Genomic DNA, 12,555 nt, shown 5'->3' on the forward strand with positions numbered 1-12,555 from the left:
CACTTTGTGCATATCCATGAATCCATCCATTAATATATTCATTTATTCTCCCATTTATTAAATATTTAAGTATCATATGTGCCAGACATTTTCTGGCTTACTTGAGTTTTTATGATCTTTTTCCTATGTTACTTCATTGCCCAACTATTGACTTAACAGAGCCTCAATTCTTTATTATCTGCTTTTCTGATATTATAAATACATCCCTTAAATGTTCATTCACTCTCATGATTTCAAAGCTTATGGATACATATTTATTCCAAATTGTTTTTTCCTGACATATTACGTTAACCTAAGATTGTCCTCCAAAGACATCTCTATTTATCTGCACTAACAAAATATGAAACTAACATTTCATTTGTTCATACCACCCTCAAGCAAATCCCCACAAACCAGTATGTTTCTCATTTCTTCATCAATGTCAATGGTTCAGTTTAGTCTCTGGGTATTAGAGTGTTCCTAATAGACAATGAACTCTGCTTTATGATTACTCTCCTAAGAATTGCTTCGTATTAACTATTGCAAATCAAAGTTGTCATTTTTGATAGATTCTCATGAGATGCCTCACTATATAGAGGTGCCAAACTAATGACTCTTATAAAACATATCAGCTCATTTTGCCTCCAAGTAGAACATATATAACCTGTGTTTTCCTTGTAGTTTCTAAAAATAAAACCATTTTTTTTCCTGGAAATTTTATTAAGATATTTTTATAAATAAGTTATGTGTTCAGTAATACTTGGTTTAAAAACTAATATTGTGGTAGCTAGCTGTGGTCCATAGAGTTTTGGGTCCCCGACTGCCCATCTGTACATGCACTGGGACAGACACTTCAAGAATTTTTAAGATATCTTAGTCCTGCATATGGATACTTTCTCAATTGTCTTTCATGCAAATGGAATGTTTTTAGATGATTTAATTTGTCACACTAATAAGAGTGTGTCAATCCATATTCTCAGCTTTGTAGTGTCACATGAAGTCATATTTGTGTAGCAGTTTCTGATAAATTCTGCCCCAGCTATTCCAAAATCTATCTCTGAATAAGCCAGACTGCCAGAGAGAAGTATATCTGACTGATTAAATTACAGTCTCTGAGGAAATAGTTTTACAAAAACATTTTTGATAATTATTCTACCCTCTCATATTGAGATATTATAAGAAAGCATATTTAATAGTTACAGTGAAAAAATGCTGTTGAGGACATTAAATACGTGTTATCCTGTTTATGTGATTTTGGGGGAGAAATATAACTTAGATCTCATTACCAGAGATGATTGCATTTTTCTTGTTCATTTAATTTGTCTTTATTTATGGTCATTTATAATCTTTTTTTTCTTTTGTATTATTTGCTATAACACAGAGCCAAATCATAGCCTACCTCTAGGAAGTGTACAGTATACATTTTATCTATTAACCTAATTACAGGGTTCATTCCATTTTGTTTTAATCCTATTTCCTCTGTGCCCAATAAATCATCACATTCTACCAATATCCTTTTTCCTTTCCTTTCAACTCTTTTCTTAATTATTCTGTGTTATCACTGTAATCTGCATTGTAATAAACATGTCTAATTAGTTCCTATCAAATTTACCTTTTCCTAATAACTAGCCATATGGCGGCTCAGGCTTTCTTTAAGTTCACCCTTTACCAGTTAATCTCTGTTGGTTGTTCTCCATTGCCTACTGCTGTCATCTAAACTTATCAGTGCTTTTCAATAACACCATATTTGATGGCCTTCCTTTTTTTCTTGTTATTTCCTCACACTCTCTTTTCTCCAGTTTAGCATACTTCCCACCCCTTGAGAACCATTTTGTTTCCACTTATGTTATCTCTCTGCCTACTCAATCTACTTAAACGTCTTTTCTTCCACATCTCTACTAATCTTCAGTTGTCTCTTTGAATTACAGTTCCCAGATCTTCTCCTTTCCTTGAGCCTCTCCATTTGGCACCACCTATTTGTGGTGGTCTCTATTAGCTAAATGTCTTTTCATCTATGTATGAAGAGAGCTTATACTCTAAAACTTACAACTTGCCCACATCATTCAGTGTGAATGTCCAATAAACGCTATTGTTAAATTCAAGTAGGTGCAAAATTTATATCTGGTACGTTAACATTTTCTTTGCACTCAACTTTGCAGGAATCTCTATTTTTACATTGATACATACTATGTTAGTGTTAGTAAACTACTTTTATTTGTGTATGCTCAGATCATATGTTTGTACCTTGTGTTTCTAAAAAGAATATAGATTATTTAAAATTAGCGGAGACAATATTCTTAATTAACTAGGAAAGATGATGCTGATACTTTTGTAAGTTTTATAAATATGATTTATAAATATAAATTTTCAGACATCTGTTTTGCTTAAAAAAGATTAATCTGTGCTTGAAGATAAAAATATATAGTCATAAATAAGGAATGAAATAAACTTGGTCTTCCATATGAGTATACTAAACCAATTCAGTGAGAGGTCAGTACAAATTACCATTGGAATCCTATCATGAGAGATTGGGAACTGCTATAATTGATATTCAGAAGTTTAAAGAATAATTACATTTTAACATATTTTCATCTTCTAAGTAGAATCTAATAGTCACTAAAAACTTACATACATTTAAAACTGTAACAAATTTTACTTCTATAGTTCTACAGACTTCCATTTCAACTATGATGAAAGTATTTCACTGATAAGAATAATTTATGAACAAAAATGTAATTTACGGAATACCTTGGCAGGGAATGTTGATCGCTTCATCACCGTTCAGTCATGTTTAGAAAATCTAAGCAAGCTGCGTGATTACTCCAGGAAGCATGGAATGATGTGTTCAAATTAGTACCATCTGTGGATAGAAAAAGTTTGAGGTTTTTAGTCATTCTTAAAGAATGGAAATCTGATTCTCCATGCTAAAATGAGCGTAATCCTTTTTGTATCTGTAATTCAATAGGGCAATTGCCTTGAAATAGTCTAGTTCAACACACAGTTCGTCAGAAGGGAAGATAGTGGGTATAAATGAGGGTTGCTGCTGGTCATTTATGAGTGCCTCTGAGGTAGCCTTGTTTAAAAACACTGTCTATGAGTTATACTACATATTTGGTCTCAGATTAGATTTATTTCTGGTTGATCTTTCTAACTACATTTGATTGAAAAATGTGGACAACACATACCGCATGAAAACCAAAGGACTGTTCAGTGAACTGTAATTTATTCCTATAGTCAGCACTTGCTGAGCCCCCGTATGTGCCAGACCCTGGGGTCTGTCCAAGGCCCATCCCTGTGCCTGTCACATGGATCCCTGTGCCTGTCACATGGATGGCAACTGCAATTGTTATTACTCTTCTTTAGCCAGGTTAAAAATAACTCCTGCACACACTTTGTTTCTTTGTCAAGTTAAAGTATTATCCTATTTAGACCTTTTCTTCTCTGCAGAACTTCTCCCCAGTACTTATTTGGAGTTGATAGGCTACTGAAAATGTTTAATGTGTAACAAAGTTTGCAATTAAAGTCTTCTTTCCTAAAATTTGAACATTGGAGGGAAAAAAATTTGGTCGTGGAGCCATGGGAATCTAGTCATCCCTCCTGCTGAAATGGGGAAAGCGTGGCCTCCTCTGCCTTCTCCAGTTCATTGTATAGCTAATGCATCCATTTTTTTCTCCCACCTCCAGTTGGTTAGTAAACCCTAGGTAAAGGAAATTGAAACGTGGGAGGGATGGTGGTGATGGACTAGAAAGAAAGGAAAATGTCTAGAGCCTACTCCCTGGCTCTTGTGGGGAAAGAGCAGGGTCTATGTTTTAATGCAAATGATAAGTCGATCTAAAACTTCTCAAGTATCCCCACTGCATTTAGGATAAAACTAAAAATCTTGAATTTAGTCTAGAAGGCTCAACATTATCAGATTCTGGCCTACATCTCCAACTTCCTAGGTTTCTATCCATCTCCTGGGGACCCAGCAGTCTTCTGTAAGTGTTTCCCATGTGCCAAACTCTCTCCTCCCTCAGAGTCTTAACACATACTGATGTTTTTCCTTCTGGGAAACTACATCTTATCTGTTAGTTTCTGACTAAATTATAATTCATCAGGAAAGCCTGACCACTTACCTAAATCAAGTCCCTGTTATATCCTCTTATTCATTTATTCATACAATCAAAAAAATATTTATTCAATGCCTGTTTTATTCCAAGCATTAATCTAGACCTTCAGAAACAATCTAGTATGTTGACATTTTTATGTGTATAGGATATATAAATAAACACACATATTTTGAAGTAATTGTTCAATCTTTTATTGATATGAATGCAGAACCAAAAGTTCTAGATATTTGACATAAGTGTTGGAAAGATGTGGAGATAAAAATAGGATTAAGCCTATTAAAGTGGGTTTTCAGTGTAGAATTAGGATTTTTAGGGAGGTATGTATCGGTTTAAAATATCGAAGGCTGTGCAAACTAATAGAGTTATCTGGAAATAAATGTTAAACGATTTCAAGATTTTGTTTTGAGTTTTGCTCTAGATGAGTAGACATTGGTCTTTCTGTAGAGGGAAGTTGCATTATTTTTCTATTATTATGTCACAAATTTAGTGGCATTTATTAGTGCATGGTTCTGTAGGTCCAAAGTCTGGGCATTGCTGGGCTTGGATTCTCTATTCAGGGTCTCATAAGCTAAATCAAGGTGTCAGTAAGCTGTATTCTCATGTGGAGCTCAGATCCTCTTCCAAACTCTCCTGGTGCAGCAGAATTCAGTTTCTTACAGTGGTACAACTGAGATCTCTATTTCCTGACTGGCTCTTAGCCAAGGGCTGCTTTTAGCTTCTAGAGATGTCCTGAATTCTTTATCATGTGAGCCCCTACTTCTTCAAAGCCAGCACAGAAGAAATTTTTGTACATTGAATCTATCTTTTGCTTTGAATACTGTCCTTTTTAGTAACTAGCCAAATAAAACTCTATTCTTTTAATGTACTTGTGTTATAAAATCAGGCACACTGGATAATCTCCCCCTATTTTAATGCAAGCTAATTTGAATTCTTGATTACAAGCACAAAATTCCTTCACATCAGCACTTAGAGCAGTTTTGGTGGAAAAACAGGAAAAAGGTGTGTATACAGGGGCTGGGAATGTTGGGGAACATCTGCCTATGTAAAGATCAGATATTAAAAAGACAAGTGGAACAAAAAATCATCTCTAAATTTCCCTCAGATATGATCCTGTGATCTTTGTTTCCTTTGCCTGTTGAATGAATTCAACCACCAAGACAGATCTAAAAATGTACTTCTTTCCTATTGCTACCATGTTATTTCATCTTTTTTTGAACTAATCCAGTGTCTATGAATTTGTGTCTTTTCCCCTTGTGCAGTTAACACTGGTAACAGACTTAATAAAATTTACATATGAACATCTCATTCTGACCCCATGATAGATAGCTTTCCATTGCCTGAGGAGCTGTCTGTAAGTCTGTCCCTCTAGAACAGTATGTCCCAGGGTGTTGCACAGTCTCTCTGTTTGTGATTGCCAGCATGAATTGTAGGCTATAGTCAAATCTGACTTAGACAGCATTACCCCCTTTTCTAATATCTTTACCTTTCCAGTCAGTGAAATCCCATTTCACATGCAGTCATTTCTCTTAAAACTTTTCCTGCATCTCCAAGTCAGTCATATTTCTCTGCTTTGTGTTGGAATATTTTGAAACTGTGTCTTATCTTAAGTAGTCTTAAGTTCAAATTTAGTGGTTGAGGTATTTGAATAAATTATGGAAATTCTACATTTTGGCTAATCTAAAGCTTCTTCTATAAAGGTAAATTTTCCTTAAAAATTACTTTTTCTTTAATTTCTTCTCTACATAAATAAAGATAAAGAGGGAATGTATTGTCAGAAGAGTATCAAGCGTTCTGTTTCTAATGCTGTAAAGGTTAATGTTCAGTTAAATGCAGTAAGATTTGATGGTAAATTTTATTATTTGAAACCGAGTTACTGAATCTGGTCATTTGGCTTCAAGTAATTTATTTCTTATTTTCCATGCCATTCGACTTCCTCTTCTCTTCTGGATTTAGGCAAGTATATTAGCACTAAGTCTATTCAGTAAGAATTTGAGAGGAAATTCAGAATTTTCTGAACTTAAGTCCAGACGTCTCTGCAGAATTCCACGCTCTAGTCCATGACATCGCCTTCTGGGTATCTGATAGGCATCTCAAAGCTAACATGCTCGAACTCAGTTTGTAATCTTTCTCCCCAAAGCTTACTCCTTCCCCAGTCATCTCTGTCTTGGTTAAGAGCGAATTCATCTTTCTATTTGTTTGATCCAAAGAACTTAGAACTTTTTCCTCTATTCCTCTCCTTCTCTTTCCTCTGCTGGTCTCTTTCTGTCCCATGTTGCACATCAGCAAATCGTGTCAGCTCTCCTTCAAATTCTATTCAGGATCTGAATGCTTCCTTTCCTTTCTGCTCTTGCGACCCTAGTTCAGGCCGATCGTGGTTTCCTGTGTTCACTTTGCAGTAGCCTCCTGATTACTCTCCTGTTTTCATCCTTTTTGTCTATTGTATTCCCAGCACCTACAGTAGTACTTGGTACAAATTAGGTGCTCATCATGTATTGAATGTTGAATCAATACAATATGTTTAAGACTTAATGAGTTTTCTAACTCATTTATTATTTTCTTATTTTAAGTGTGAATGTTACCATAGAGTTTTCATACAAGTCCTTGTTGTTCTATCTCAGCCTCCTGAGCAAAACCCTCTCACCTATACAGGGAAAGGCATGGTTGAAGAAAGTGCCCATACACTTAGCTAACAGTTCTTTCGTGTTTCCAACCATAACATGCTTATTTGTTGTCCAATGAATGACTATTTTTTTAAAACAAGGTGTTAAGTTATGTATCTTGAATCCCTAACACCAAACACAGAGCCTGACATACAAAATGCATACAACAAACCAGAAGTTAATATGAAACCCAATAAGCGACTCTAAGTAGGACCATGTGATTGTAGGTAATACACAGATACCTTAGTCTTTGTGTTAATATCTATCTGCTGGATGATGATCTAGAAAGGGTTTTGTTAATTTTAAGTATATGCAAAATAAAATAAAAATCAACTTATAAATTATTAATTAACCTTGTTTTTTAAAAATTACTTTATAATCAACATTTACCATATATAAGAGGTACTTGTGTCTACCTAGATATTAAAATATAAGAATATCTCTTTTGGAAACTGACTATTTAAAAATTCTAGCCATACTTAGGGATATACATGGGGTTATACAAGCATGTAGGTTTCTTTTGTACCAGTGCTAATATATGAAGCCAAAGTAATTTTATGTAAGCAACTTAAACCACTTGGGAGCAAAATTGGGAATAAAGCAAATCCCAGTTGTTCTGTCTATCCCTTTGAACCAGTGGTCTCTGAGGTATGACCTTAGGGTGCTGCTCATTAAATGTGGGGGTATTTATCTAAGGGCAGTTGGAAGAAGAAAGCACCCCTAGGTGCATAATAAGGAAATCATTTTAAATGCCGTGGCTTTCTTCTTTCCACAGAATGTTTGGTAATTTCATTTTTTTTTCCTTTTTCCCTTTTATTTTTTAGTTCCCAGTGTTCCCACAAACATCACTTTTTCGAACGTACAGTCAACCAGTGCCACACTGACATGGGTGAGGCCTGACAGAATCTTTGGCTACTTCCAGAATTATAAGATTACTACGCAACTTCGGGCTCAGCAGTGCAGAGAATGGGAATCTGAAGAATGTGTTGAATATCAAAAAATCCAATACCTCTATGAATCTGACCTCACTGAAGAGACGGTATACGGATTAAAGAAATTTCGATGGTATAGATTCCAAGTGGCCGCCAGCACTAATGCTGGCTATGGGAACGCTTCAGGCTGGGTGTCCGCGCAAACCCTGCCTGGCCGTGAGTACTGGCCCGTATAGGTTGATATACTTTTGCATTCAGGGAAAGGCTCTTAAAATGTTTTTGCATTCAAGGAAAAGCTCTTGAAATGGTTTCCCCTAGAAATCACTCAAAATGTAGGCAAAGATTCCTCTTGCAACCTTTGTTTTATATTTTAAAGTAACTGGTTGTCCTACTTGCTTAGACAATATCACTAACCATAATAACCATTAAACATAATTAAGGAAACAAATTTCTATTATTACTTCCTGAATACTGTCTGATAGAATTGTGATGGCTTCCATCTTAATACATAGATATATATGTATATCTCTGTATATACACATATATACACATTGATTTCTGTTATATTCTGTGTCTATATATTAATGATTTCTACTTGATACATTTGTGTGTAGAATTCATGACACATAAATGACTGAGTTAGTCTGCAAACTAAAGTAATATATTTATTTTTAATTGAATTGAATTTCAATGGGAAACTCTATTGCAGTCATTATTTGGGCTTTTCCCATATTCCCAGAGTGGTGCCATGGTCCCAAGTTTTATATTGCCACGAAGCATTACAAGTCTCTCCTGTGGCCGATCACTGGGCCGTACGGATTGCTCTTGAGCACCCTTTGTCCATGCCTACACTTTTCCTTCCTATTTGGAAGCTGTGCTGCTTTTCTGCCAGACTTTACAACCTTCCCAATGACTTCAGGCTTATGCACACACACATGCACTCACGGTAAACCAGATGAAATGAGTCTGCAAGTGGCTTCACAGATTGTGCTTTGCACCTGTACAAAATTCTGAGACAAAGAAATCCCACGGGCCTGGCTCCCAGCTTGAGATGGGAAGAAGAAAAAAAATACCGAGAAGAAACACAAAATGATCTCTCAACATTATTCTGCCATCCGCACATCTTTTAGGACTTTTGCATTCAAGAAAAAACTATTCAAATGCTTTCATAGAAATCACTCAAAGTGTAGGTAAAGGTGACTCTTGCTACGTTAGTTTCATATTTAAAAATAACTCGTTACCCTACTCTCTTAGACAACATCACTATCTGTAATTAAGTAAAAACATTTCTATTATTCATCCTGTCTACTGTCTGGATAGACTTGGGGTGACTTCCACGCAAAACTGATGAATAGCAAGTCAGCTGCTGCAGGCTGGGGCTCTGAGGCTTGACTACACTGTCCTTCAAATGCCATTCCTGCCCCAGCCCCTCCAGAGTGACTATCAGATCGGCCAGGTTAGCCATCCCAACACCAGCCCATGTAAACCCTCCAGAGAAGGAGCCTATGTTACCATCCTCCTGTCCTAACCAGGACTACTACTGGGTGATTCTTTTCAAATCCAAATGATATTTAAAACAAAAAATTTTCCATACCTCTTAGCAGAGTAATGTGTGTAAGTGTGCACACACAGATTTTCAGTGACAAATGGATGCTGTCAAGGCCTTTATTAATTAGGGAAATATTTCCATAATTAGTCAAGGAAACAAACTTTGATCTAGAGGCTTTCTTTTCTAGATCACTAAACAAGTCTCTTCTTACTATACCCTAGAGTAAGTGACATATTATCTGTAAAGTAAATGTTTAATAAATGTTTGTTAATGCAATTCAGCATTTGAGAAACAATCCAGACAACTCAGCCTTCGACACGGTTGTCCAGCCTCGCCTCTTTGTGGCACTTTGATTCTTGGTTTCTGTAAAATCTGCTCTTCTGGTTTTTTCCTACCTGCTTAGTAGCTCTTTCTCAGTCTTCTTTGCTCATTACCCTTTTTTTCTCTTAATCTAGGTTTGGATTGTCCAGAGATCTGTATTTGGCCCTTTTCTTTATCAGTACACAGCCCCTATGAGATCTTACCTGAAGTGGCCTTATTCTCTCCCATGGCTTTAAACTCTATTTATACAGTGATTATTCTCAAATATCTACTTCCAGCTCTGTCTGCTCCCTACAGCCCAGATCAGTATATTTACCTGGTCAGCTGACATCATGGGCCTGTATGTTGAACATACCTCTAAAAATTACCATGGTCTACACTTTCTCATCCTTCACCTTTATTCATCCGGTTGCAGAAAATGAAAATCTAGGCAATATTCTTTTCCACAACTCTGCCAATGACTTACCTCAACAGCACCATCTAAACTCATATTTCCATTTTCACCGCCTTCATTGTAGTCCTGTCCTTTGTTACTGTTCCCACTGCATTAACCTAACTGACCTCCTGAGCTTCTGGCTGATCTTTTTAAACCTAAATCAGACAATCTCACTTCCTTGTTTAAAGTCATCCAAAGAATCCCCATGACTCCAAATAAAATGCAGATTTCTTAACATGATTAACAAAACCCTACATAACCTGGCTTTCACCTAACTCCCTAACCTCCTCCATAGCCACTTTCCCACTTACCATTACCCTGCCCTCACTCTGGACATTTTTTCTGTTGCTTGACCACACTAACCTCCTAGAATTGGGGCCTTTTGACTGGAATGTTCTTCCAACTCCAAGTTTGCATGAGCAACTTTTTATAACTTATACCTCTACTTAAATGATTTTTGCTGAGAACAAATTTCCATGACCACCCAATCTAAAATAGCCATGCAGTATTTTTCTAGAATGTTATTGTATTTTAAAGAACGTTTATGATTACCTGATCATTTTTTATTTTTGTTTTGTTTGTGTTTAAAATCTGTGTTGACCATCACTATTTCTTTATTTCCTAGAATGGTGCTTGGTAACACTAGGTAACTATACTACTTAACTAAATATGATATTAATTTATAATATAGTCACTCTATAATGTTTCCTGAATGAATGAAACTTGAATAAATGAGTGAAAATAGTTAAGGGAGAAAGAATTGTTTTTCAATGCAGGTGATGGTGAGGATGATGGTGTCATAACAAAGAAAAGAAAAATATGGAACAATCAAATTCAGGTTGGGTTTAGTTAATAACTATGGCTATTTTGGACCTGTTGATTTTGAGAAGAAATAACTATTCTAATCCAATTATCCAATTAATAGAAAACTAAAAGAAATAGATGCTTAGAGATTAGAACATAGATAAAGCTAAGGATACTAATTGCTTCAACCAATAAGAATAAATAAAATCACAGGTACAGATTTGATAGAAAAATGGGACACTGACTGAATAAACTTTAAAGTACCAGGGGCAACTGAAAGTTACCTGACAGGGACCCTAATGAAGGAAACAGGCTGATATAAGGCAGTCGGGAGTGGTAGAAACCCTGGCAAATTAACAGAGAATATGCTGTCTAAAGGGACAGTCACTATTCACTTCTGGCCAACTACTGTCCTATAGACAGACCATGCTATTAGAATTTCTTATGTCTTCAGAGAAGATTTTTTTTTTTCTGTAGATAATTATTTTTTATTGAAGGGTAGTTGACACACAGTATTACATTAGTTTCAGGTGTACAACACAGTGATTCAACATTTATATACATGATAATTCTAGGTACCAGCTATCACCATACCAAGTTGTTACAATATCTTGACTATATTCCTTATGCTATACATTACATCCCGGTTACTTATTTATTTTACATTGGAAGTGTGTACTTTTTTTTTTCTGTGAGGGCATCTCTCATATTTATTGATCAAATGGTTGTTAACAGCAATAAAATTCTGTATAGGGGAGTCAATGCTTAATGCACAATCATCAATCCACCCCAAGCCTAATTTTCGTCAGTCTCCAATCTTCTGAAGCATAGCGAACAAGTTCTTACATGGAGAACAAATTCTTACATAGTGAATAAGTTACATGGTGAACAGTGCAAGGGCAGTCATCACAGAAACTTTCGGTTTTGCTCATGCATTATGAACTATAAACAGTCAGTTCAAATATGAATACTCATTTGATTTTTATACTTGATTTATATGTGGATACCACATTTCTCTCTTTATTATTATTATTTTTAATAAAATGCTGAAGTGGTAGGTAGATACAAGATAAAGGTAGAAAACATAGTTTAGTGTTGTAAGAGAGCAAATGTAGATGATCAGGTGTGTGCCTGTAGACTATGTGTTAATCCAAGCTGGACAAGGGCAATAAAACATCCACATATGCAGAAGATTTCTCTCAGAACAGGGGGGTGAGGTTCTAAGCCTCACCTCTGTTGATCCCCAATTTCTCACCTGATGGCCCCCCTGCGACTGTGCCTGTCTTAGGTTGTTCCTCCCTTGAGGAATCTTACCCGTCTCTGGCTAACCAGTCATCTTCCGGGGCCATACAGGGAAATGTAAAGTTGGTAAGTGAGAGAGAAGCCTTATTGTTTGAAAGGTTAGCTTTTTACTTCTTTGCATATTTATGCCCTGTGGCTTCTATGCCCAGTATTAGTCTTGAGGTATCTTTACCACTTGGAAGAATTATGATACTCGGTAAATTTGATATGAGGCACGAAATCTATTTAAGGGTTGTAATTAGGAAGGAAGAAGAAAAGCTATAGAAGTAGCAGGCAGAAGAAAACATGGGAAGATTGATTATTTCTTTGACATATCTTCTTGTAGAGTAATTTCAGTATGTATAGGTTTTAAGCTACTAGTTAAATTGCACACACACATTAACATAATAGGAGTATAGTTACATAACCAAAGCAGACCTATAATTACCAGCCATCTCCAGTGAAACCAAGAAAACCAGTTAGG

The 12,555-nt window shown here is 35.9% G+C and overlaps 1 protein-coding gene across 1 annotated transcript in view; it reads left to right on the forward strand.

Moving 5' to 3' along the window:
- PTPRQ (protein tyrosine phosphatase receptor type Q) overlaps window positions 1-12,555 on the forward strand; it is a 218,203-nt gene that overhangs the window by 120,048 nt on the left and 85,600 nt on the right. The window contains exon 29 of the mRNA XM_057488019.1: window positions 7,573-7,896. Coding sequence (XP_057344002.1) covers window positions 7,573-7,896 — 324 coding nt within the window. The remainder of the gene's footprint in view (window positions 1-7,572; window positions 7,897-12,555) is intronic.

The sequence above is a fragment of the Manis pentadactyla genome, chromosome 10, assembly GCF_030020395.1.
Source record: "Manis pentadactyla isolate mManPen7 chromosome 10, mManPen7.hap1, whole genome shotgun sequence".
Lineage (NCBI taxonomy): Eukaryota > Metazoa > Chordata > Mammalia > Pholidota > Manidae > Manis > Manis pentadactyla.